The following is a 27,323-nucleotide window of genomic DNA, read 5'->3' as shown; positions in this document are numbered from 1 at the left end:
GACATGGGAAGTGCTGCTGAAATATAACCTGTTGGCTAGCCCAAATGTCTCTAAATATTTAGACCTGTTGCCTATTTATCAATTGTCATGGTGAATTGGTGATTTGTGTATCAATGTATGTGTACAAGTGAATTGTGCATGACCATGTGTGGTTGTGTCGGTACCGGACTGTTGGCATGTTGTCATGCTCAACTAGGTTCTACGGGCCGGTGTTTTCGTTTTGCTTTTCGTATTCTGATCGTGTTCGACATGTTCCCGATCGAATTAGTTCGTTTTCGATATCCCGTTAGTTTGTTTTCGTGTTCGTTTCCGACCTTCCCGAATTCGATTTCGTTTTCGTATTAAAATGTAAAAGTGAAAACAATATTGGAGTTATCCTAGCCGAGTTCGACCGCTTTCAACCCTAGTGACGGGTGCATGCATACCATTCCGGTCCTCGTCGTACCCGAGGGATGATTTTTTTCTTATTTAATTTCCTACGAAGAGAAAAATTATACCATCTCCGTCCCTCATGCCCGGCGGGAAATCGGGAACGGGGCCGTTGACATCTTTAGAAGGATGTAGATCCATCTTCCGTAGCCACTTCCCAATTCCCCCGAGGCCCAAACTCTCCCCGTGACCCCGTCCGCCGTGCCTCACCGGCGACGCGCCGCCGAGCTCCCGAGCCTTCCACCGCCGGCGCCTCTCATCTACCGCGAGCGCGCAACATCCTCGATCCACGACTCCTCTTCCCACAAATCCATGAAGCGCCAGCTCCATGGCCTCCACTGTACCTGTGGGGGCAACCCAGGGTGACGGCAACCGCCGGCGGCGGCGGGCCAGCCGGCGTCACCAAACATGGTAGACGCGTGCGCGTGTTGAGGTCCGCCAGCGACTGCTCTAGCGCCGCTGGGCGGCCTCTCAACGGAGGGCGAGACAAGCGGCGGAACCAGGACGCCCAAAATCACACGCCGCGATGTGGTCATGTGCCCGCATCTCCTCCGCCGTCTTCACCACCGCTGCTTGCTCTTCACCGTCGCCGCGTGCTCCCCACCTCTCCCTCGCCTCAGCCACGGCGCGCGTGCGGTCAGGGACGCTCCGCCCTGAGGCGGCACACCACCTGTTCGACCAATTGCTGCATCAAGCCACCCCCATCCCCGAGCGCTCGCTGAACGGGTTCCTCTCCGTGCTCGCGCGTGCGCCGTCCTCCGCCGCCTGTAGAGATGGCCCTGCCCTGGCCGTCGCTCTCTTCAACCGCGTGTCTCGAGCGGACGGCCCGCAGGTGCTGTCCCCGACACTGTGTACCTATAGCATACTCATGGACTGCTGCACCCGGGCGCACCACCCGGAGCTAACGCTGGCCTTCTTCGGCCAGCTCCTCAAGACAGGATTGGGCGTCGATACCATCATCATCAGCAACCTTCTCAAGGGCCTTTGTGAAGCAAAGCGGACAGACGAGGCTCTGGACATCCTTCTCCACAGAATGCCTGAGTTGGGCTATGTGCCTGATGTTTTCTCCTACTGCATACTTCTGAAGAGCCTCTGCAATGACGGAAAGAGTGGCCAGGCAGATGAATTGCTACGCATGATGGCTGAAAGGAAAGTTGTCTGCTCGCCCGACGTGGTTGCGTATACTACGGTCATCGATGCCCTCTTTAAGCAGGGCAATGTTAATAAAGCATGTGATCTATTCAATGAAATGGTGCAGCAGGGCATTTCTCCTAATTTAATGACTTATAACTCCGTTGTTGATGCACTGTGTAAGGCAAGAGCAATGGACAAGGCAGAGGCTGTCCTTCGACAAATGGTTGATAAAGGTGTTCAGCCAGATAACTGGACGTATAATAACTTGATCTATGGATATTCCTCTTGGGGCCAATGGAAGGAGGCAGTGAGGGTATTTAAAGAAATGACAAGTCGAGGCATCCTACCAGATGTTGTTACTTTGAACTCGTTAATGGCTTCCCTTTGCAAGCATGGAAAAATCAAGGATGCTAGAGATGTTTTTGACTCAATGGCAATGAAGGGCCAAAAACCTGATATTTTCTCCTACAAAATTATGCTCAACGGGTACGCTACTAAAGGATGCCTAGTTGATATGGCAGATCTCTTCAATTTGATGCTTGGAGATAGTATTACGCCTGACATCCATATTTTCAATGTGCTAATCAAGGCATATGCTAACTGTGGAATGCTAGATAGGGCTACGATTATCTTCAATGAAATGAGGGAGCAAGGAGTGGAACCTAATGTGGTAACCTATTTGACAGCGATAGCTGCGCTTTGCAGAATTGGTAAGATGGATAATGCTGAGGAAAAATTTAATCAGATGATTGACCAAGGAGTAATACCCAGTATAGCTACTTACAGGTGCCTGGTTCAAGGTTTTTGCATTCATGGTGGTTTGACAAAAGCTAAGGAGTTGGTTTTGGAAATGATGACTAAAGGTATGCATCCTGACATTGTTTTCTTCAGTTCGATAATAAACAACCTTTGCAAAGTGGGAAGGGTATTGGACGCACAAAATATATTTGACTTAACTGTAAGTATTGGTATGCATCCTACTGTTATGGTGTATAGTATGCTGATGGATGGGTACTGTCTAGTTGGCAAGATGGAGAAAGCATTAAAAGTATTTGATGCTATGGTGTCAGCTGGCATTCAACCAAATGTTGTGGTGTACGGTACACTCGTTAATGGCTATTGTAAAGTTGGAAGGATCGATGAAGGGTTGAGTCTTTTCAGAGAAATATTGCATGAGGGAATGAAGCCTTCAACTATTTTATACAACATCATACTTCATGGATTATTTCAGGCTGAGAGAACAGTTGCTGCAATGGAAATGTTCCATGAAATGGCTGAAAGTGGAATATCAGTGGACACAGATACATACAGGATAGTTCTTAGTGGACTTTTTAAAAACAGTTGCTCTGATAAAGCAATCTTGCTTTTCAAAGAATTACGTGCAATGAATGTAAAGATTGATATCAAAACTCTTACTATCATGATAGCTGGAATGTTTCAAACCAGGAGAGCTGAAGAAGCTAAGGATCTGTTTGCTTCTATCTCAAGAAGTGGGCTGCTGCCTTCTGTTGTGACTTACAGTGTAATGATGACAAATCTTATAAAAGAAGGATTGGTGGAAGAGGCAGACGATATGTTTTCATCCATGGAGAATGCTGGCTGTGAGGCCAATTCTCGATTGCTGAATCGTGTGGTTAGAGAATTACTAGAGAAAAATGAAATAGTCAGGGCTGGAACTTACCTGTCCAAAATTGATGAGAGGAATTTCTCACTTGAACATTCAACCACAATGTTGCTGATTGATCTCTTCTCAAGCAAAGGGACTTGTCGGGAACACATAAGATTTCTCCCTGCAAAGTATCATTTTCTTGGAGGGGCCAACCTATATTGATTGTTAGTAAATCTTACGAGGAAGCATGGATCTCCAAGAAAAAATCCCATCTTGACATGCTGTTTACACCTGGGAAATTAGCTGCAGGTTAAAAGTCAAGTAGATGTGAGATTTTCTCTCGTAGCATTAGCATATTTATTTATCATGGCTGTTAATACAACTGATGTTGTACTTATGAAGAATGACTTCTGAATTCTGACAGAGAATGTAGCACTTGTAATCACATGAGGCATGATATAATGAATATTTTCGGAATCAGTCCTTTCACGCACCTGCCACTGGTACGCTAAATGTGATCTTATCTAAAACAGTCGGTTGACTTAATGTGCATGTTTTCTTGGAAGATTTCTTCTCATTTGACCTGCTTGATATTCAGATGTTCTTTTACTTTTGATTCAACAATTCTGTACCTTTTGAGTTTTGATTCAGCAATTATGTACCGAATGTTCAGGCAAATGGCCTGATGAAGGAGCTTTTGATGTTTTCGGAAGCATATTCGCTCGGCAGATGGTGCAGCAGTGGTGATGTTTTACTCTCCAAACTGTGTGCTTTCCGTACACAACTGATGTGCGATCTTCTCTTGTAGCATGTTTTATCATGGCTGTTAACACAACTGATGTTGCACTTATGAAGAATGAGATTATGACTGCTGAATTCTGAATTCTGATGGAGTATGGAGCTTGCGTTGAGCTCTCTTGGCGACCTGGCAGAGCCGCCGAGCTCGGCATGTCATGGTGCAGAACAGAAGCAGCCCTCGGACTGGAGTCGGACGGAGGAGCTTGGGGTCTATGCTCATAGTCATGACGCAGAAGAGGGCAAGGCCTGCGAGGACCAAGCGTTGGAGAGCGGCGTGTTGGTGCCAGCCTGCCAGGCGAGCCCGCGAGCCCACGACTCGGGACCGACCAAACGATGTGGGAGTCGGTGCAATAGCCCAATAGGGGCGAATGCGAAACCAACAACTCGCGTGGTGTGGTGTAAAAGTTGGCAAGGTTGGTTATTTGAGACGCTGTTTGGTTTTTACTCGACTACTAAACTGAACTAGTACTAGTCGCGCATCAAATTAGTAGCTATGATGATTTTTGTCAAATTTAACCACTATAAAATGAACTAGGATGGACAAATACAAAATTTAGCACCCGAGCAAATACTATATGCTAATTTTGGTCAAAATAACTACAATTTAGCTTTGTATCCTCTGAAACATACTGTATAGGTTACCAATCAAACACATCTTAGGTACGGTGCCATTTTTTTTTGGGGTGAAAGTGCCATCTTTTAAATTAAATTAAAGGACCAGAAGTTAAACTTGTGAACTTATTTTTTTTAAATGGCTGTTTTGGACTTTTGGTAGGGTGATGACAAATGCTGAAATCATCCTATCACAGCGATGCATGGATGGATATGGATCTTGCCGGATATGGATCGGATCTATGGATACGGATCTTGCTGAATACAGATACGAACGAATGTCTTGGATTCAGATTCTATTCGGATATTGACCCAATTCAAAGTGCATATTATTAAATTCAACATAGATGAATAGTCTTACTTCTAAGTTTGTCCATAACCAAAGTGAAATAAAAATCAAAGTACCCCAGTACACTCCTAATAATCTCTGATATCGAAGTGAAATAAATTATAATAGATAATTTTAAACAAAATAGTAGGTTCAATGAATAAAATTAAATAAGAATGGTAGGCAACGAGTAGCCATTTTGCTTTATCAATTATTTTGTAATTACAAAACTATTACGCAAGTGGAGAATAAAGTATGTAGGTATATAACATAGAGAAGAATAGCTCATAACAAATAATATAGTAATCATTAAATATTTAATAAATAAATATATCAATTAATCAATCATTATTTATATAATATTTATCATGAAACTAAAAAATATATAAAATAATTTACATTCGAAAAAATAAATTTAAAAAACTCTGATGACTCGGATTCGAGCTGCACAGCGGAGCTGGCGTGCCATACGAGCAAAAGTGGTAAATATGTATCGTTTTTCTCTCTCCGATGCTAAAAACGTAGCGCCAAACCTAAAGCTGCTATCTCAGGAGTCGCCATTGGTGATAATGGTCAAAAGTTAATTATCCCAAAGATAGGGCGAAGGTCCGGAAGGAGAGCGGGAAGTTCGGCCTTCCGTACGCCGGAAGGAGCCCTTGCCCCGCATTTACTTCCATACCTACCTCCTCGCCGGCCAACCTACTCCATACAAGCAATTCTCCTCTCCCTCTCATCCACGTCAAGATCCATGCTGTACTATTGGCCACGGCTTCCATGTCACCAGATGTCCACTACCCAATCTCCACACCCGCACTTCCTCCTGTCCGTCCGATCAAGGTGGGTAACCAGTTGTACCAAATCCACGTTCAATACGCGGATTTGGTAGAACCCGTGTCACGTACCCACCTTGATCTAACGGTGGAGAGCAGCACGGCGCGTGGAGATTGGGGTACGGGAGACAGAGCAAGATAGTCAGTGGGAGCGCGGTTTGTGACTAATGAGAACACCATGTCGCCTACGTGGATGAGAGAGAGGAAGACCGAGAGTATGGGTGGGTAGTTGGCGGACAGAGAGGTAGCTGAGGTAATGAATGTGTCTGTAATATACGGAATAGTGTTTTTCTCTCGCAACAAATCAGCGAGCAGTACTTTCAACAATGACTTTTCAAGCGAACAGGGCGGCAGGGTGCCGAGGGGACCAAGGAGAAGTTGCAAATTCAAATAGAGAGATGGGCGGAACCAGTCAAACACTGAGAGATCACTACGAGAAAGAGGGCCTTTGTCGAGTGCAACTTTCTTTGCCGATGGCTAAAAATTGGGCACTCGGCAAAGAGCTATTTTGCCGAGTGCCGCACTCGGAAAAGATATACACTCGGCAAAGAAGGCTTTGCCGAGTGTCAGGCACTCGGCAAAGCCATACACTCGGCAAAGGCCCTTTTTGCTGAGTGTCAGGCACTCGGCAAACTCTGGCGCTCGGCAAAAAACGGTGTCAGGTAACGGCCGCCGCCTACCGTCCAGGTTTGTAGAGTGCCAGACCCTGACACTCGGCAAAGATCTAGGGCTGCCGCTTTGCCGAGTGCCAGATCGGGGCACTCGGCAAAGATGTTTGTAGAGTGCCAGACCCTGACACTCGGCAAAGATCTAGGGCTGCCGCTTTGCCGAGTGCCAGATCGGGGCACTCGGCAAAGATGTTTTCCTTTTTTTTTAAATCTAAATCCTAAATCGCACTGCAACAAAAAAACAAAATTACCACTTTGCCGAGTGCTGGGCGGAGAGGTACTCGGCAAACATTTTAAAAAAAAATTGGCACGCTCTTTGCCGAGTGTCCCCACGAACACTCGGCAAAGTGTTCCCTTTGCCGAGTGCCTACCAGGTGGCACTCGGCAAAGAGCATGTTTACCGAGTGTCAAAAGATGCACTCGACAAACCAATTTTTTTTTGTATTTTGACCTTCAAACTTTTTCTGTAGTCCTCTTACAGTACTTGGTACTTCATGTCGAAATTTGGTATATTTCCCGAACTATTTGCTATATTTATTTAATTTATTTCATTTAATTGATTTTTTTGAAAAATGCAAATTTGAACAGCACGTGCATCAAATAATGGAATTTAATGATTCAAAAAATGATATTCATGGTATTGAGTGTAGTGTGAGGCCGTATCCAGGAACGGATCGGAAATTCTGATGCATGTGTTGTTCAAATTTTTTCATTACCATGAATATCATTTTCTGATGCACGTGCCGAGTGCCAGATCGGGGCACTCGGCAAAGGTCCCATCCACTTAAAATTGCTAGCCAGCCACTTAGAAAAAAAGCCCCCCACGCGCCCGCCAGTGACTGCGCTGCCGCCGCAGCCGCCCTTCCCGCCCCGCGCGCCGCTCGTCGGAGCCCCTCCCCGTGCCACCCCCGCCCCCCGCAGCCCCTCCCCGCGCCTGGCCCCGCCCCCGGCAGCCCCCGGCCGCGCCGGCCCTGCCGCCGCACCCTTCCCCGCCCCACGCGCCGCCTGTCACCCGCCGCAGCCCCTCCCAGCGCCCCCCCCAACCCCAGCAGCCCCTCCCCGCGCCTACCCCCGCCCCTAGCCACGCCGGCCCTGCCACCACGCCCTACCCGCGGCCGCGCCAACGCCAGCCCTGCCCCCGGCCCACGACGGCCGTGCCCTACCCCTGGCCGCACCCTGCCCCCGGCCCGCCAACGCCGGCCCTTCCCCCAGCTATGCCCCGTGGACCGCGCGCCCTGACGCTGCCCGTGCCCGACCCCATTCCCGACTCCGCGCGACCCCGACCACGACCCCGACGCTGCCCGCCCCTACCCCCGGCGCCCGTCAGGTATGCCTTCTCTATTGTTGTTGTTGTTGTTGTGGTAGTGATAGTTGTAGTAGTAGTAGTGCTAGTGGTAGTAGTAGTATTAGAAGTAGTGGTTGTAGTAGTAGAACTAGTGGTAGTAGTAGTAGAAGTAGTGGTAGTAGTAGTAGAACTAGTGGTAGTAGTAGCAATAGTTGTAGTAGTAGAACTAGTGGTAGTAGTAGTAGTAGTAGCAATAGTGGAAGTAGTAGTAGAAGTAGTGGTACTACTTGGATATATTCTTCTGCATGGATTGATATTCAAACTACATGGCTTCTCTTGAGACATATGTGCTTGTCGGCCATCGTGCCATTGTTTTTTTGCAGGTTTTGGAAACCTCACCGTGCAGGGGAGGTTCTGCCGAATTTTTTTTAAATGACAATATTTTGTTCCATTTTTGTAGAGAAGAGCCCATCGGAGCCGAGTCGGAGTTCCCGTCGCCGTGCCGGTCTGCCTGCACCGCGTCGCCTCGCCACTGCACCGACCCGCCATGGCCCCACTAGCCTGACTCCGCCACCACCCTAGGTATAATCCCTCTTTCCGTATCATGGTCATAGATCACGTAACCTAGTTATGCGTCTCCCATTCGAAAGAGATACAGTTGGAGGTATGCAGATCTTTGCATATCTATGACCGTATCTGTTTCGGATTGTCCACGTTTTTTGGACAGCCCGCAGATGCGTAGATGGGTTAGTTTCCATGGTTTGCTCTGGTCCGAGACAGAGTTTCGGCATCACCTCTCTGTTGTTCTTCGGATACACACTCTTGTTTGGCAGGATGTGTATCTGGAGAACAGTGGGGAGTTGCTGCCGAAATTCTATCTCGGATAGGAGTAGAGCATGGAAACTAACATCATCTACGCATCCTCGGGTGGGATTAGGACCTATCCTCACCTATTAGACAGTAGGAACACCATGTAGATGCAATTGATGGTTACATTACTCGCTGATACATATGTTAGAAGATGGATGACCATCAGTGGATGTACACGAGCTGGAGAAGTCAGAGTGATTACACCACGGAATGGATGAACAAGACCGATGCTTTCTTGAACAGTGCATTTGGCAAGGTTGCTAAAGGACATTACCTAGTTTTGTGTTCCTACAGCAAATGTGGAAACAGGAGAAGGGTAAATAAGGTGGAAATGGGTAAACATCTTGTGAAGAATGGATTTACGCCAGACTACACCTGATGGGTCCACCATGGTGAAGCCCATCGTATGAGAGAGGAGGTGGTGAGACCATGGGTGGAGGCTTTTGATGCTGATGCTGGGGTAGCAGACATGTTAGATGACTTTCACCAAGGCCAGTTCGATGAGGGACATGAGAAGGAGGAGATGGAGGCAGCCGCACAGGCGTTCTACGACATGATGGACTCAGTACAGAAACCCCTTCACGATCGGTCAACGGTGTCTCAACTGGATGCCATTGGACACTTAATGGGGTTGAAGTCCGAGTTAAACTTGAGTCGAGAAGGCTTCGATAAGATGTTGGCCGTGATTGGCACACTGCTTCCGAAGGGCCACATTCTGCCAAAAAGCATGTACGAGTCACAAAAACTCCTACGTGCACTTAAGATGCCGTATGAGCAGATACATGCTTGTCCGAAGGGGTGCGTCCTATTTAGGAAAGAACACGAGCATGCAAAGTTCTGTCCAAAGTGTAAATCCTCCAGGTACCTAGAGGTAGACTCTGATGATGGCCAGAAGGGGCAACTTACGATCCCCGTGAAAATCCTACGGTACCTTCCGTTCCTACCGAGGATCCAATGGCTATACATGACCGAGGAATCCGCGAAACAGATGACATAGCATAAAAATGGCAAATGGTACAATCCTAACAAGATGGTACATCCATCCGATGGTGAAGCTTGGATCCGCTTTAATGACAAACATCATGACAAAGCAGATGAGGCTCGTAATGTATGTGTCGCGCTGGCAATAGATGTGTTCAATCCTTATGGAATGATGGATACCCCATACGCATGTTGGCCCATCTTCATTATCCCCCTTAATCTCCCCCCGGTGTCTCCTTTCAACGACATAACGTATTCTTGTCGTTGATAATTCCTGGACACCCAGGGAGTAATATGGGTGTGTTCATGGAGCTCGTGTTTGATGAATTGGTCTGTGCTTGGGACGAAGGGGTATGGACATACGACCGAGCTACAAAGACAACCTTCAAAATGCACGTTTGGTACCACTACTCCCCGCATGACTTCCTGGCGTATGGGATATTCTGCGCCTGGTGTGTTCATGGGAAGTTGCCATGCACAATATGCAAGGAAGGTGTGAGGTTCATTTGGTTGCAGAAGGGTGGCAAGTATTCGTCGTTCAACAGACATCGTTAATTCCTACCTCTTGACCATCCATTCAGATAAGACATCAAGAACTTTACGAAAGGTGTCGTAGTGTCAGACCCTACACCATGGATGATGACTGGTGCCGAGGTTCATGCTCAGATAGATGCTCTCGTGGCCAATCAAGAAGGTGGTTTTGTGGGATATGGTGAGCAACATATGTGGACTCATAAGTCGGGCTTGACGAGGCTCCCATATTTTGATGACCTTCTTCTGCCACATAACATTGATGTAATGCACACTGAAAAGAATATCGCCAAGGCACTTTGGGCAACACTCATGGACACTGAAAAGTCTAAGGACAACCCTAAGGCTAGAGTGGACCTGGCAACATTATGCGATAGACCAAATCAAGAGATGCAGCCTCCTAGAGGCAGCAAGAATTGGAGAAGGCCTCAGGCTGATTTCGTCTTGACCAGCAAACAAAGGAGGGAAGTACTTGAATGGATCCAGACGCTAATGTTCCCTGATGGGTTTGCAGTGAATCTAAAGAGGGGAGTGAACTTATCTACTCTGTGAGTCAACAGGATGAAGAGTCATGACTACCACATATGGATTGAGCGGCTTCTTCCGGCGATGGCTCGAGGCTATGTCCCTAAGCATGTCTGGCTAGTGCTGATAGAGTTGAGCTATTTCTTGCGCTAGCTTTGTGCCAAGGAGCTATCTTGGACCGTCATTGATGACTTGGAAAAAGGGGCACCTGTGTTGCTCTGTAAGTTGGAGAAGATCTTTCCACCCGGCTTCTTCTTGTCGATGCAGCATTTGATTGTGCACCTCCCGTATGAGGCACGAATGGGGAGGGCCCGTGCAGGCCTGTTGGTGCTATCCAATCGAGAGATGTCTAAAGACTCTTCGCAAAAAAGTAGAAATAAAGCCAAAATTGAGGCTTTCATTGGAGAGGCATACATTCTGGAGGAGGTGTCAAACTTCACAGAAAAATACTACACCAAGAACCTTCCTAGCGTGCATAATCTACCCCCTCGTTATAATGCTGGCGAAAATGAATCGAACCTCAGCCTTTTCCAAGGGCAACTCAAAAGCGCAAGTGCATCGACCACTAACCACTTGAGTATTGAAGAGTGGCGCAGTATCATGCTATATGTGTTGACCAACCTTGTCGAGGTGTAGCCATATGTGAGGTAAGTTCTCAACGATCTTGTTTTAGTATGCCGTCACTATTTTGCATCCAACTCCCTTGTTTCTCGTTGGTACAGGGAATTTCTTCATGAATCCTGGCATCAATCAAGGGATCCTACCCCGTAGGAAAATGATACCCTTCTTTCATAGGGTGCGGGACTAGGGAGGCCTGGTTTCATTTCTTGGTTCAAAAATATCGTACCGTCCAATTTAGCTCGTACTTAGTTGCTCATATGTTTGAATAATATAACGATCTATCCTGCTTGAGCTTGCAGGCCCAAACCAATGCGTATATAAGTGATGAGTTGAGACAGGTTGTAAATGGTTATGCCTTAAGGGTCAGGTCATTTACAAGTTATGACGTAAATGGATATCGCTTTCACACAGCAAGCTACGAGCAGAGTCGGCCTAATAAAAAAACCACAAATGGTGGAGTTTTTACGCCCGGCACTGATGGCCTCAACTATTATGGAAGAATTGAAGAAATATACGAACTTTCATTTTATGGTGCCAAACCTTTTAATCCTGTCATATTCAAATGTCATTGGTTTGATACTCGAGTAACGAGACGGACCCCTAATCTTGGGCTAGTCAAAATTTGACAGGATTCCGTCTATCCAGGAGACGATGTCTAAATTGTGGCTCAATAGGCCACGCAGGTTTATTATACGTCATACGCGTGCCAAACCAAAGGGCATCTTAAGGGTTGGGCTATTGTGCACAAGGTCTCGCCACATGGTAAGCTACCTGTCCCAAACGATTAAGATTACAACTTCAACCCACACACATATGACGGAGAGTTCTTTCAAGAAGAGGGGCTAGAAGGGAGGTTTGAGATAGTCTTAACCGAAGCCATCGAAATGGAACTAGACAATGAAAGGGTTGATGACGAGGACGCTGGAGATGAGGTGCAAAATGTGAAGGACTTCAAAATGCTTGAGCGATTACGTTTAGGCAATGACAATGAAAACAACATTCCTCCTTCGGATAGTGTTGATTATTTGGGCAATGACAATGTTGATAGTGATGACGAGACCTATGATCCAGCTAATCCCAATCATGAAGATTATTTCTAATACATGTAATACTATGTTTTTGTAATTATGTTTTGTTTATTTTGCATCTATTTCTATTTCTAATTAAGTCTTGTTTATTCTTTTTAATTGCAGGTGATTGAACAAAGATGGCAGGCCGAAGCGACCGTCACAGGGACGTGTCCTCGCTTTACCAAACACGACGCACTACAGATGCCGCTCCAGGTGAGGGGCCGTCGGACAGGAGGAGGAGGAGGAGCAGCCGCCGCAGGAGGCAGCCGCCGCCGCCTCCTACCACACAGCGTGAGGAGGAGGAGGAGGAGGCGAGGCCCGGGGACGACGACGAGCTAGTTCGGCAGACAGACGAGGAGGAGGGGGCTCACGAGGGGGAGGGGACGCACGACGAGGATGGTACGGGTTCCACTTCCTCTGGTTCGTCCACCATCTACTTGCGAGGTCCGACGAGCCTCCTTCCGGTTCCGCTTCCTCACCAACGCCGAATGATTCGCCCCGAAGGGCAAAAGTAAGTAACTTTAGATTTAATCACCACCACTTCATATGATATGTTGAAAATTGATAGAGAAACTAATAATTTTTCTTAATTACTTGTGCAGGAACTGGACGATTGTGTCGGGTGGTGGTCACGGACGCCTGATCAATGGCATCCTGGGTCTTCTGTGTAGGCAACACTACCCTGGCCTGGTTGACTATGCCAGTAGGAGGGAGCCGGCCTGGACGTTTGACCACTATGCCGCCGCCCCCGATGTGGGTTACCCCAACAAGGCGGAGCGGGTGAAGGCGGAGTTTTGGGTAAGTCTCCCTCGCACTACACTGCTCAATACATGCATTCATTGGACTTTTCTTGAAATATTGAATGGATACATCGCATCTGTATACAGACTTATTACAGATGCGAGGAGGGATCTGAGGCCAGGGCAGATTTGGTGGCTACCAAAGCCTGTAAAAAAACTCGTCACCGACATGCATCATGAGACATGCATCCAGACCATCATAACCTACTATGGGTCAAAACTTGGAGAGAAGGTCAGCAAAGAAGAAGCAAGAAAGATGACGCTGACCCGGGACCAGTACCTTGAGGTAGATAAAGAACATTAATATTGATTCGTTTTGAGATTAAGTTGGTTTACTTTGATCTTTTTATATGTCAAATACTTGATGCTGTGTAGATGTGTCCCTGGTGGTGCTCCTTGTATCCCGAGTGCTGGGCGATGATCGTGGACAAGTGGTTCACGCCCACGTGGGTCGAGACGCATGATGCTGCCCAGGAGCGGCATTTGCAGATGCAAGGTCTAGCACACCATCAAGGCAACCGCAACCTCGTCGGATACAAACAATTATGGATACGCGAATTCATTTATCTATTCTAACGCTCAATTATGCCTGATTTCTAATCATCTTGCTATCTTTCTCGTAGTCGGAGGCACATGGTGGTCAGCAATGCTCTGACTTCCAGGCATGGTGTATGTCCCACAAGGGCAAGGCGACGTCCGCCGTCTCCTACAACCCGGAGGACCCGCCCGAGGCGTACACCAACCCGAGCGTCCACACCCGCATCAGTGAGTACACGTCGGCGACAAGGTCGGTCCATGGGCCACAGTACGACCCGAGCACCTAGGACTTTGATGCAGAGATCGTCATGAGGGTGGGTGGAGGCAAGAAGCATGGGCGATACTGGCTTGGTGATGGCGTCATCGACTCGACCTCTACTCCCTCTCTCTCCCAGATCCGAGCATGGAGCACGAGTGAAGGCCCGACCATACGGCCACGGCCAAGCGCTTCACAGCAACGATTCGACGCACTCGAGGTTATTCCTGTTTTACTCGTCGTATATTGATCTTTACACACCTTAATTAGCTTTGCATTACTGAAACATTGGAGTGAAATATTGCAGTCCCGGCTGGAAGAAGAAGCAAGGCAACGTCAAGACCTGGCGGCCCAGCTGCAGTCCGAGCGGGCCATGTGAGAGGCCCAGACGCAGAGGATGGCGGAAATGATGCAGTTCATGCAGACTCTTGGGCAACATACGGGTCTAGCTGTGCCACCTGGGCTGTTCGCTCCACCTCCGACTCGTGCAGTTGTAGCTACTCCTGTGAGTTTTCGCTTGTGCCTTGCTTGTATGACCTAGATTAGCTATCCAAGTAATCTTGTCTAACGCATGCAATCTCTTCTCCTTTGTGCTGCCTCAGTCGGAGGGTTCAAATAATCCAGCTCATGCGCCTCCGACTGATCCAGCTTTTCCTTCACCAGGCACTCAGTTTCCACCTTTCTGATGAGTAGCATTAGTTGTATTTGCATTTGTTGTTCACTTCGTGATGGATTTCTGATATACTTGTCATGCACTAGTGGTATATTTAGATAACTGTGATATTTGCGATATATGTTTAGATTGATGTATGTGATATATGCAATGGATGTGATATATGCGATGGATGTGATAAATATGTGATGTATGTTTGGATGGATGTGAGATATATGTGATAATTTGTGTTTGTCGTGATGGAATGTAAAAAAATGAAAAAACACTATTTTTGGTCAGTTTGCCGAGTGCAATAGTCACTGCACTCGGCAAAGCTGGAAAAAGTAGCAACCCGTTTCCTAGCTTTGCCGAGTGCCATGACCATAGCACTCGGCAAATATTTTTTTTAAAAAAAATTTAAAAACTTTGCCGAGTGCCACCCGTCCGGCGCTCGGCAAAGAAATTTTAAAAATAAAAAATAAAAAACATTGCCGAGTGCCATCCCGGACAGCGCTTGACAAAGAAAGAATTAAAAAAAAATTAAAAACTTTGCCGAGTGACAACCCGGGCGGCGCTCAGCAAAGAATTTAAAAAAAATGAAAAACTTTGCCGAGTGCCGTCCGGGTTGGCACTCGGCAAAGCCACCATCACCGTTTCCTGCGCCGTGACTGGCTCGTTTTCTTTGCCGAGTGCTGTCTTGGCACTCGGCGACAAATGGCTCTCGGCAAAGGCTGCTTTGCCGGCCATTTTTTTCCCGAGTGGCCTTTGCCGAGTGCGGCACTCGGTAAAGCCTTTGCCGAGTGTATTTGGGGCTTTGTCGAGTGCCTCGGGCACTCGGCAAAGCGCCTGGATCGCGTAGTGGATGTTGAAGGGCTTCACGCGCTGGCGACGGTGGTCGCAACGAGCAGCCGGCTAAGATTCGCAGCAACTGCTAACGGAGATGGATTGGGGAGCGCGGCATTGGGTGGTGCAGGCCAAGCTGCAGACGCCAATGGCGGGGGAGTGGAGATAGAGCAAGCAGATGAAGTGCGTCAGGGCTGTAGGAATGAAGATGCAGGACATGCCGACAAGGAGACTATTTGCGATGGTAGGGAACATGATGCGATGGAGCAGAATGGGCCCCATACGACAGCGTCACCATTTGTGACTTCGTTCGACTGCAAGAAGAGGTACGCCCACAATTCTGTACTGATTCAGCTACGTAGGATATCAGTGGGTCGTCCTTAGATTTAATCGATAGAATGATGTTGGCAAGATAACATGAAGTGACCATGAAGCTTTAAGTAGTGTACACTACTGGATTCAGGTTCTTTGCCGAGTGCCTGAGGCACTCGGCAAAGGTCAAATTGCACTCGGCAAAAAACACACGGCAAAAATTTGATCGGCAAAGCCCTCTTTGCCGAGTGTCTTTTATCGGGCACTCGGCAAAGGCTTTGCCGAGCGGCAAAGAAAAGCGACCGTCACGGCGCCGGTCCCGTTGACGGTCTCTTTGCCGAGTGCCAACCCTGCAGGCACTCGGCAAAGATTTTTTATTTTTTTTTAAAAAAAAATTCTTTGCCGAGTGTCCCTGGCCGGCGCTCGGCAAAGTTTGATTTTTTTTTTAAATTTCTTTGCCGAGTGCCCTATGGCTGGCACTCGGCAAAGTTTGATTTTTTTTTAAAAAAAAATTCTTTGCCGAGTGCCCTATGGCTGGCACTCGGCAAAGTTTGAATTTTTTTTTAAAAAAAAATTCTTTGCCGAGTGCCCTCTGGCTGGCACTCGGCAAAGTTTGAATTTTTTTTTTTAAATTTCTTTGCCGAGTGCCCTCTGGCTAGCACTCAGCAAAGTTTGAATTTTTTTTAAAAAAAAAATTCTTTGCCCCCCAAATGCATCATCCGGATGAATCTGCATCAAAACATTAGCCATCAATTCCAAAGGCTACACCTAAGAGGCAAAATATAGTACACCATGAGAATGATTCGACCTGCTCGTATAAGAAAAAGACAGCAGTGGAGAACTTTGAGATGCCCAACTCACGATAGCACCAGTGGCAGTCGGGTCAAGGTAAATAAGCACACACTCTGCAATTATAAAGGTTGGCAAGCTGATGACAACAGAAAGCTATATCAAACACTTGAAAGCTTGGTTTATATTAAAAAGACATAGAAACTACATCATGCATGTATCCTAATTGATGGTGTCCCTATATTGTGTGGCATATTTTCTAGTTCAACATGTTTTCATATCAGAAGAGAAAAGAAGCTTACCTAGGATCCATTTCAGCCATGCGAATAACTGAATCCAGTTTTGGTATGTCACGAATATCAGCATAAAATAGCTTGTAATGCGTGCTTATTACTTCACCTTTTTCTGAAATAGATGGATAAGTTATTGCGCAGGCTACAGGCACATCAAGAAAAAGAAATGTCCAATTCTGTAACATGTAGTGGTCACTCTAACTTGCAATTCTACTTGAATCTGAAAGTAATATTTTGCAAAAGTTCATTATCCATTTTAAGTTTTGAAGTTCTCACAACGAGACAAAGAGAGTTTTCTTCCAAACAGGACGGAACGGCTACCTCTGAAACCAAACGAAAAAGGAACTTTTTCTGCTATGGTAACTAGTACTTTATGCTTCTCCAAGGACCATTTATTTGCTACTATATATCAGTGGATACACATTAGTGAGAACTTGACAAAAGGTGACTTGAATTTTCTGTATGGAATATAAGACTTGACTACTACTGCTACTCAGTAAACAACACGTCTCCTTGTATGTGTTTAAACACAAATATCTGTGAGATACAACAGAAATAGGATAAGAGGCAGACATATAGTGAATAATTGACAAATAGATAGTTCTAAAAGGATATTTTAGTATAGTGCATGAAATTGTTTAGGAGTTTGGGTCAATCCAATTACAAATTGGAAGGACCCAACCTGCAAAAAGGGATGATACACAGAGAGATAGTTCAGTTGACAACGAATTGGTAACTGCAGCATACCTCTTGCTTACCTTTATACTTGATTTCTTACACAGAAAAATAAAAAATGGAACATTTCTATAGCACTGTATATCCCCTTGCCGCAAGGAGGGACTTTCACATCAAAATTGGAGTGACAAGCTACCCCAGTTCATGTGACGGAGCATTTATGAAGTAAATATAGAGGACATACCAGGCAATAACAAAAGATCAACAGGGGAAGATGATGACAATACTGCAAGGATAAAAAGAGGATCAGAAGTAGTGAATACATGTAAAGTTAACCACCCCATGGATGCAGAAACTTATATACATTAGACAGGGCAGGTAGTGAATACATGCCAACTTAAACACCCCATATATCGATGCAGTAACTTATATATATAGATGTGGAGAAAGCTTTTTGCAGTAACATGGAAATGAAATTTCATACCATCTTCACGATCATTCCCGGTAGCATCCACAGGTGATGGTTCCAGAATGTTCATTGAATTCTTAACTAAATCATCCATGGTGGTGATTTTGAGCATCCGCATATTACTGTTCTTATCCTCCACTCGAGGAACATAAAGATCCTTTGCCAGTTCCTCTTGTCCTTAAGGAAAACCTAATTGTTAGTGACAGAATCAGTAACGAGCATAACTACAGATGGACTCACCAGGATTCGATGATAGACACCCTTCTAGTATTTTTGATGTATCGACTTCTCGCAACTGCTGACAGCTTATATAAGCACACAACCGTTTGCTTGCTTTGAACCAAGCGGAATCTAAGATTGTAGTTTGAATAGCCAGATCTAGAAAAACAAGAAATTTTTTACCTCCAAATACTCAAATCAAACAACACAATGAAAACTTTGTCCCAGAAAGTAACAGTAGTATAGTATAGACATCTCCATACTAGTTAAGGTCTCTAAAGTATAGTCCACTTAGGGGGTGTTTGGTTTCTACAGGAAAATTTTAGTCCCTGTCCCATCGGATGTTTGGACACATGCATGAAGTATTAAATATAGACGAAAAAAATAACTAATTGCACAGATTGTGGCTAATTTGCGAGACGAATTTTTTAAGCCTAATTAACCCATGATTTGACAATGTGGTGCTACAGTAAATATGTGCTAATGGCGGATTAATTAAGCTTAATAAATTCGTCTCGTAAATTAGTCTCTATCTATGTAATTAGTTTTATAATTAACTTATATTTAGTTCTCCTAAATAGCATCCGAACGTCCGATGTGACATGGACTAAAATTTAGTCCATGGAACCAAACACCCCCTTAGTTGCACTAATGTAAAAGCAAAGTTAGAGCACAGCAATCTTTAATTTTGCTAGTGCCTGCCCTGACGCTTTCATTATCTTAATTGTAAATACACCATTTATCTGTAGTAAGGAATCAAATAGCATTTCGCATCAGGTTCTCAGACACGCCCCAATGTTACAGTCTCATGAAGTTGAAATAAAATGTAAAATCTACCGTGAAGTTACACAATTTTTTCACAACCCTTCTACTCCTAACTACTAAGCGTCCAGTCTGTGTCTTCGTAAAAAGCTAGCAAAGTAGCACGGGCAAAGCGCACTCCCTAGTTGGCAAATCGACGAACATGTGGTGACCAACACCCCCCAACAACCGCGTTACAGAACCGGAATCGAAGCAGACACACTCGAAGCAGGTCGCGAGGCATCACCTTCGCTGGCCGCGGCGTCGTCCTTGGTGGCGTGCACGGCCGCCGGGCTGCTCCGCGTGGCGGCGCTGCCTCCCCCACCCTCTGCCGAAGCTGACGCCTACATCCGGCTGGGGCGCGGGGAGGGGCTGCGGTGGGCGGCGCGCGGCGTCGGCGGGGCCCAGTGGCTGGCGGGCGCGGCGCACGGGGAGTGGCTGGCGGGTGCGGGGATGGCCGGGAGCAGCGCGCGCGGGGGCTCTCCGTGTGGCTTGGACTGTGCCCGGGCGAACTCGCTTAAGTGCCCCCCACACGCCCCTTTGCCGAGCGCCGGATCAGGGAGGCACTCGGCAAAGGAGGCAACTTTGCCGAGTACCCCGATTCGGCCGTCGGCATATAGAGAAAATTTCTAAAAAAAAAAAATCAGAACCTTCTTTGCCGAGTGTCTTATCCGTGCCACTCAGTAAAGACCCCTTTGCCGAGTGCCATGCCCCGGCACTCGGCATTTTTTTTTTTTTTATTTTGTTTTTGGCCTCCAAATTTTTTGTGCAACCCTTTTAAAGTACCAGGAACTCCTAATTAGAATTTGAGGATTTTTTGTGCCGTTTTTATATATTTGGTTACTTTATTTTGTTTACTTGAATTTTTTCGAAAAATATAAATTTGAACTGCCAGTGGTACGAATAATCGAATTTAATGATTCAAAAAATGATAGTCATGTTAGTGAGTGTAGTGTGAGGCCGTATCCATGAACGGACCTGAAATTTCGGACATCTTATTCACGAAACATGACCGCGAACTTGCGTGCGAAGTGTTTTTAAATTCTATAAAAAACAAACGAAGTCCGAAAATCATGAAACTTGTTGAGATGTCGTGATATCATATGTGGAGGCTATGACAAAAATTTGAGAATGTTTGGTGCACGTTGTCACGTACGATGCTTACAAACCAGGACATCTCCCCATTGCGCTTCAGATATCACATGTAGAGATGTCCTGGTTTGTAAGCATCGTACGTGACAACGTGCACGAAATCTTTTGAAATTTTTATCATAGCCTCCACATATGATATCACGACATCTCAACAAGATTCATGATTTTCGGACTTCGTTTGCTTTTTATAGAATTTAAAAACACTTCACACGCAATTTCGCGGACATGTTTCGTGAACAAGATGTCCGAAATTTTGGGTCCGTTCTTGGATACGGCCTCTCACAACACTCACTAACATGACTATCAATTTTTGAATCATTAAACTCCATTATTCATACCACGTGCAGTTCAAATTTCTATTTTTCGGAAAATTTCAAGTAAACGAAATAAAGTAACTAAATATATCAAAAAGCCACAAAAAAATCCCCAAATTGTAACTAGGAGTTCCTGGTGCTTTAAAAGGGCTGTACAAAAAAATTGGAGGCCAAAAACAAAAAAACAAAAAAAAACTTTGCCGAGTGCCGGGGCATGGCACTCGGCAAAGGATTTCTTTGCCGAGTGCCAGGCATTAGGCACTCGGCAAAGAGTGTTTTAATTTTTTTTTAAAAATTTCCTCTTTGCCGAGTGCATCCATAGGAGCACTCGGCAAAGAAATTATAAAAAAAATTAAATCTTTGCCGAGTGCCGTGCCAGGGGCACTCGGCAAAGTATTTTTTTTTGGAAAAAAAAAATATTTGCCGAGCGCCAGATCTGAGACACTCGGCAAACAATTTTTTTAAAAAAAATTAAATCTTTGCCGAGTGCCAGATCTGGGGCACTCGGCAAAGAATTTTTTTTTAAAAAAAAACAAATCTTTGCCGAGTGCCTAACAGCAGGCATTCGGCAAAGAACGCCGTGACCGAACGCTGTTTCGCGGGCAGCCTATGCCGAGTGTAGAGATTTTACCGAGAGTCTGGCACTCGGCAAAGAAGTCCTTTGCCGAGTGCCGTTGTTTGCCGAGTGCCCGGCACTCGGCAAAGAACTCTTTGCCGAGTGTAATTCTTTGCCGAGTGCAGCACTCGGCAAAGAAGGTCTTTGCCGAGTGCCCGATTTTTGACACTCGGCAAAGAATTTTGCACTCGGCAAAGTCTCTGTTTCCAGTAGTGTACATGGTTGAAGAAAGATTAGATAGGAACTAGTACCTCCCATCTATGAACATAGAGTGGGCAGATTGCACTAATAACTAGACAATATGTCAAATACTGAAATGCTAAACATAACTACGAGTTCCAGTACGACCGGATCGAGCAGGAAATCCACATCACCAAGCAGGTAGGACTACGTGGTAGATTCTGAAAGCATTGTGATCGCTAAATTGCCGTGCATAGCAATGTGTAAATATATATAAACATATTAAAATTAACTGATATCGACTGGTGGACAGATGAGAAGGAAAAGGAGGATTGGAGTGCCAATAGAGTGGCATGCAGATGAGATTTACACAAGGGCAATGCACGAGAGGGTCAACAATGAGCTGTACCATTCAGGGAGATACTATACAATAATAAAGGATGAGCAACAACAACGAATACATGCTGGCACATTTCAGAGAAAAGGGGAGCCCTGACGAGAGGACATTCATCGTCAAGTATGACACTACTGGAATCTCGCATTTTTCTGTGGGTGATAAATTTTTATGTGCGTTATTTTCGGTACGCACAGAAAAATTACGATTTTTCTGTCGGTTCCAAAATATCCCGACAGAAAAATACTAAAACCCACAGAAAAATCGCATAATTTTTCTGTGCGTGACAATACACACACGGAAAAAATAAACACCCACAGAAAAATATAATTTATTCTGTCGGTTTTTTAAAAACACACAGAAAAAATATGTACACGCACAGAAAAAATCCTAACCCTAACCCGCCGGCCGCCGCGCCCCCAACGCACTAGACCGCGCCCCCTCCCTCACTCTCTCCTTTCAGCGCGCCCCTCCCTCTGTGACTCAGCGCCGCGCCCCTCCCCTCCCCGAGCAGCGCCGCGCCCCTCCCCTCCCCGAGCAGCGCCGCCACTCCCTCTCCTCCCTCTCCCTCTTCATCGACGCGGCGGGCGCGGCCCCTCTCCTTCACCCCCGGATCCGGCCAAATCCATGGCGGGCGCGCCCCCAGGCGGCTGGATCCGCCGCCGACCGAGCCGATCTGCGCCCTCCCCCTCCTTCTCCCCCGCCGGTGCCCCTTCCCTCCCCCTTCTTCCCCGGCGGGTGCCCCTCCCCTCCCCCTTCTTCACCCGGCCGGATCTGGCCCTCCCTCTCCTGGATCCAGCCGGCGGCGGGGCGTGGCGGCGGCCTCTTATCCTCCTGAGCACAGCCCTCACGGCGTGCGGGCCCTCCCGAGCATGGTGGATCTAGAGCCCCTTCTCAGCCCAACGTCCAGATCTGCAGCTCCAAGCGCAACCACATCAGGTCACTTGCAGCTCCGAGTGCAGCCTCCTTCCAGTGGCCGAGGTGAGCCCTTTGCCAACGACAAGCACCCACAACACAAGCCAGGTATGCATGTTCCTTCTCTTCCCTTTTGTGCAAATTTGAGAACGAACCCTAATTTAAGCTATTTGGTTATGTGTATTCAGAACAGATCTGATCTAATCACATGTGTATGCCGTAGGATGTGGATTGAATTTTGTTAATATAACTAGTACTGATTTTTTTACCAGAGCAATACATGTAAGATTACTCTGTTATGCTTAAGGAAGATGAAAGTGACATGTAAGATTACTCTGTGCACTTTATTTTTGCTCTTAGTTGATGTTCATGCTGTTTTGTCTTCTCTATTTTAAGTGCCTACTAGGTGCAATATTAAATTATTTTTGTAGTCAACAATCTATAGGCAACAGATAGAGCACCCTATGTGATTGTAGTCAACAAAGATGGTATTGGTGAACCCAGCCAGACATACTAGGCATTCAAGGAATTTGCCAATATGAGATGACCCAAATGATTTAAGTGAACAGCTCTATCTTGAGTTGGTAGTTGCTATCAGACACTATCTTGAGTTGGTAGTTTCTATGTCATGTCTGGTTGTGTTAGAATTAAATTAAAAAGAGATCTAGTGAGATTGATATGTGGTTCATAGTAGAATTGAAAATACAGTTGCGTATATGTTGCTTGCGTCTAAAAATTCAGACCATGCATTAGCAGTTACTCTGTCTACAGATTGAAACAATGTCTTATTTCTTAGCAATAATTTGGATATTTTTGTGAAAGCGCTGACTAGTATAGCACCTCATGTATGTTACTACATATTGAATTGCTTCTACAGATTGACACATTCAAAAATATTTCAGCTTTAGGGGACTGAAATTGGGGGTTCATCCTGCAGCTTGGAGATGCTATGAAAACAGTATCTTGAATATCTTGCATCCCTAACTATGCCTTGTGACTTTTTTTTGTTTTGTACTACTCTTGAGTGGCTGTGATGAATCAAGTTTCCATTAGAGAACTTCTGCACTTTAGCACCTTATGAGCTAGTACTTGGGATATTTTGTTTTGTTTGCTGCTTAACTAGGATGGCTTGTACCAGTACAAGCAACCAGTTCTGTGGCCAGTTCAATTCCCATTAGAGAGAGAATTAAATTAAGCTCCAGCTGAAATTAAGTTGCAGTTGTAAGGCTGATAATGGGTAAATCTGAGCCATTTCTCGAGTTCTTTTGCTCTTGATAATGGGTAAATTTCTGGAGATGGTCACTGTCTTGTGGTATTTCTTCTGTGAAATTTTGGCTGGAACTTTTGTCTTCTTCCATTTGTAAGTGCTTGGCTGCTCCTCCCATTGACAGTTGCTTTATCTCAATGCCTTGTAGTAAATATGATGGCAACTGCTTTCAGAAATCTAAGCATTTGTCGCCTAGATTTTGCACATGATGATGCCTAGTCCAATTTACAAACTAAGCAAAGTGCCTTGGTCGATGATGTTTACTTAACCCTAGGCGCTGGAGGAGCACCCTATGGTGTGGCAGCCGCGTCTTGCTTAAGTCCATAGCTCTGATTCTAGATCTAGTGAGGGTTCTTTGTGCTGAAGCATCTAGAATTTATGACACTGATGTTCAATCTCTTGATATGACTGTGATGTTCAAACTCTTGATATCTATTTGGCCAATGATGCAACATGAAAAATAAACTCTGAGGTGGCTGCAATTTTTTTTTTGTGCATTCTGTATGATTCTCATGACTGTCATCAAACCATGGGACATGATCTTAGTTTTCTTCTATCTGTTTTTTTTGCCTTGGCAGCCACCTATGATTGAGTATCTGGAAATTGTATCAACATATCGTTAAGCTGAGGCCTCACTTACTTTGCCAATGATGATATCATATTAAGCATGCCAAGAACTGATGACCTTGAGCTTGTGTTGAGGTACTGGAACTTTGTTTCTTACTCTGTTTGTTTCTTATGCTCCAAGCTCAAGGTCAATCGAGGAGCAACTGATATCTGAGGCCAATGTGTTGAATACTACATCATTTGATCACCATTCTAGTATATAACTGATCTGTGCTAGTATATAACTGATCTGTTCCTTTGCACTGTCTTATTATTATTTTGGTCTACAGATTTTTTGAGACATCTTTCTCATATAAGAAAACTTGCCCATTCTACCATGTTAGCTTTCTGTTATTGCATTCATGTGACAAACCACTCAAGATTACTCAACTTCTCACACGGAATATTATGGGTTCAACTTCTAGAAGAATGTTCTTCTCCTCTATTGTTAGTTCAAACCGTTGTCTTGGTGGAGGTGGACCCCTCTCATCCGGTCTCCTTGGGGTCTCCCAGGATTGTTTCTTTGGCTGCTCTAGTTACCAGATTTGGCACCCCATCCATCTGCTTTCCTTCTGGTCCTTGTTACCAGATTTGGCACCCTATCTCCATATATTTTCTGGGTCGACTGTTTCTGAGAGTTTATTTTGTGCCTAGAGCCATCGAATCCAAATCCAATACGTCCTTCTATGATCCTTCCAGTTCATTTCATTGTTTCCAATCGTGAGACAACTCTAGTCACTTTTGTTATGCTACTAATAATATATGGTACCAATAATATACGCAGTATATCTATAAACATCTATGTTTGACAGCTTGCATGTGTATATGATTCAGGGCTTAACAGTGCTTTGATGTTAATGTGTTCAGGCTAGTTGTAACTCTCATGGTTTCTCATCAATAAGCTCTGATCCATAGCTTTAATCACTAGAGTTACATGAAAAATCTCATTAACCCAACTACCAATTCACTGATACATCTGCATGCTTCTCGTAATTGATTTGATTCCAGCTTCATGTTTTTGAGAGCTGGAGGCTCCGACTATGATCAGGGGAGCCATGTCGTCTCTTAGCAGGGAGCTGGTTTTCCTCATCCTGCAGTTCCTCGATGAGAAGTTCAAGGAGACGGTGCACAAGGGAGTACTCGCCATGATCATGAATGGGGTTTTTGGAGCCTTTCTTTGCTGGGTGAGCTGGGATTTCTGATGCTTTTTGCGGTTGCCCGTGCAGGCTGGAGCAGGAGTCGGGCTTCTACTTCAACATGAAGCACTTCGAGGACCTCGTGCAGGGCGGCGAGTGGGACGAGGTGGAGAGGTACCTCAGCGGCTTCACCATGCTGGAGGACAACCGCTACTCCATGAAGATCTTCTTTGACATCTGCAAGCAGAAGTACCTCGAGGCCCTTGATAGGCTCTAATCTGTTAGCTTTAGTTTTAGGTATAATATGACTCAATGATGCATGCTGGTACTTTACTCATCTTGACTGAGACTTGAACTTTGAGATGAGATGGTAATGCTTTTGAATGTATTGATGCCGGATCATTTGAACATCATCTCTATGTAGCCCGGATGTCATTAATGAATGTGTTGAACATTTGGATCTTTATATGTATGTTATCTATTATATTTTTTTTAATCTGGGCGAAATGAATTTTTCTGTGAGTTCACCTAGACCGATAGAAAAAAACATGAGTTTTTCTGTGCGTTTATTTCTTTTTTCTGTGTGGATTAACACACAGAAAAATTAGTTTTAATCTGGGCGAACATAATTTTTCTGTGCGTGCGAGACCCACAGAAAAATTGTTTCTGACGGTGAACCCACAGAAAATTGGATTTTTCTGTCATTATATTTCTGTGGGTATTTTTCTGAGGGTACACCGTCAGAAAAATATTTTTCTGACGGTATTCGAATTTTTCCGTGGGTTTTCGCACCGTCAGAAAAAATCGAGATTCCAGTAGTGTGAAGAACCTGATATGATAAGCTGCAGCTGCGGTGTGTACGAGCATGTGGGCATATATACTGTGCCGCCACACACTTAAGATGAGATCACATATACTGTGAGCAATATTGATTTTTTTGTAGTATTTTTAAGGGGATCGAAATTGTGAGCAATGTTGTTTTTTTGCATGATTGCAGGTACTGGTTCACCTAGAGAAAACTGAGATACCAGCAGGAAACGTTCTGGCTCGCTGGACAAGATCTGCTGTCCACAAAGACCAATATCCACAAGGGACGCCCACGGAGCACAGCCTTAAGTCCTATGAGGATGAGAAGAAAAGGCAAACGGAAATCGTTCAGAAGATGCAGGTAAGGCGATGACGACAACAACAGACGAGGAGAACCCAACAGATGGGAAGACAAAAAGCTTTAGAAGAGTTAATGATTGATGTATGAGTTATCGGATGGTATCTGCAATTGTGTGATTCATCTATATGTCATGAGTACTGTCCTATGTGACAGCCTGATCAGACAACCGATGAATCTATTAGGCACGTCTTATATACTGTCATTTTTTGTAGTATTGCATAACAGTTGCTATAGTGTGCAACAAATACTGATGAAAAGTGGGAGCAAAGTATAGGTACACACAAAGACAATGCGCTCCTGATACATATTAGAAATACAATATAATCCAGATACATTGAACATGATGGTAGAAGAAGAAACAAGGCAAACAAAAGAACATACTAGGGTAGACTAAAATTTGCTACAGGACATCCAAAGTGATCCCTCTTTGTTAGCGGATATGCTAAATTTGGCGATTTGTTGGTGGACACTTTGGTTCTTTACAAATTTGCTGGTGAACACTTTGTCTAATAAAATATTAATTTCTGGCTACTAAGGAGAGAAGAGCGATAAAATATCAATTTGCCCCTGCCCCTTCCTTCTACCTTGGTCCGGCCGTTTCTTTTATTTCTCGTCTGCGCCATGTGCCTGGGCTCGTT

The 27,323-nt window shown here is 45.3% G+C and overlaps 2 protein-coding genes across 4 annotated transcripts; one reads left to right on the top strand and one right to left on the bottom strand.

The window, feature by feature from the left end:
- Positions 1-540: 540 nt before the first annotated feature.
- LOC136482205 (protein Rf1, mitochondrial-like) lies at positions 541-4,048 on the top strand. Of its 3 annotated transcripts, none has more exons than XM_066479442.1 (3): positions 541-2,273; positions 2,340-3,675; positions 3,846-4,048. In XM_066479442.1, the coding sequence occupies exons 1-2, from the start codon at positions 956-958 to the stop codon at positions 3,392-3,394; spliced, it is 2,373 nt and encodes a 790-aa protein (XP_066335539.1). In that variant the 5' UTR covers positions 541-955; the 3' UTR covers positions 3,395-3,675; positions 3,846-4,048. The 3 variants fall into 3 exon arrangements, with proteins under 3 accessions (XP_066335539.1, XP_066335540.1, XP_066335538.1); XM_066479443.1 differs by having other exon boundaries at positions 541-2,426; positions 2,586-3,675; XM_066479441.1 differs by having other exon boundaries at positions 541-3,675.
- Positions 4,049-16,499: 12,451 nt separating this feature from the next.
- On the bottom strand, positions 16,500-19,460 carry LOC136482204 (5-formyltetrahydrofolate cyclo-ligase, mitochondrial-like). The gene is made up of 6 exons (XM_066479439.1): positions 19,185-19,460; positions 18,158-18,295; positions 17,933-18,094; positions 17,693-17,734; positions 16,783-16,885; positions 16,500-16,596 (listed from the first exon to the last, which is right to left on the bottom strand). The coding sequence occupies exons 3-6, from the start codon at positions 18,033-18,035 to the stop codon at positions 16,575-16,577; spliced, it is 270 nt and encodes an 89-aa protein (XP_066335536.1). The 5' UTR covers positions 18,036-18,094; positions 18,158-18,295; positions 19,185-19,460; the 3' UTR covers positions 16,500-16,574.
- Positions 19,461-27,323: the final 7,863 nt, after the last annotated feature.

This window comes from Miscanthus floridulus, chromosome 9 (genome assembly GCF_019320115.1).
Source record: "Miscanthus floridulus cultivar M001 chromosome 9, ASM1932011v1, whole genome shotgun sequence".
Lineage (NCBI taxonomy): Eukaryota > Viridiplantae > Streptophyta > Magnoliopsida > Poales > Poaceae > Miscanthus > Miscanthus floridulus.
This window is presented reverse-complemented; position numbering and strand designations above follow the sequence as displayed.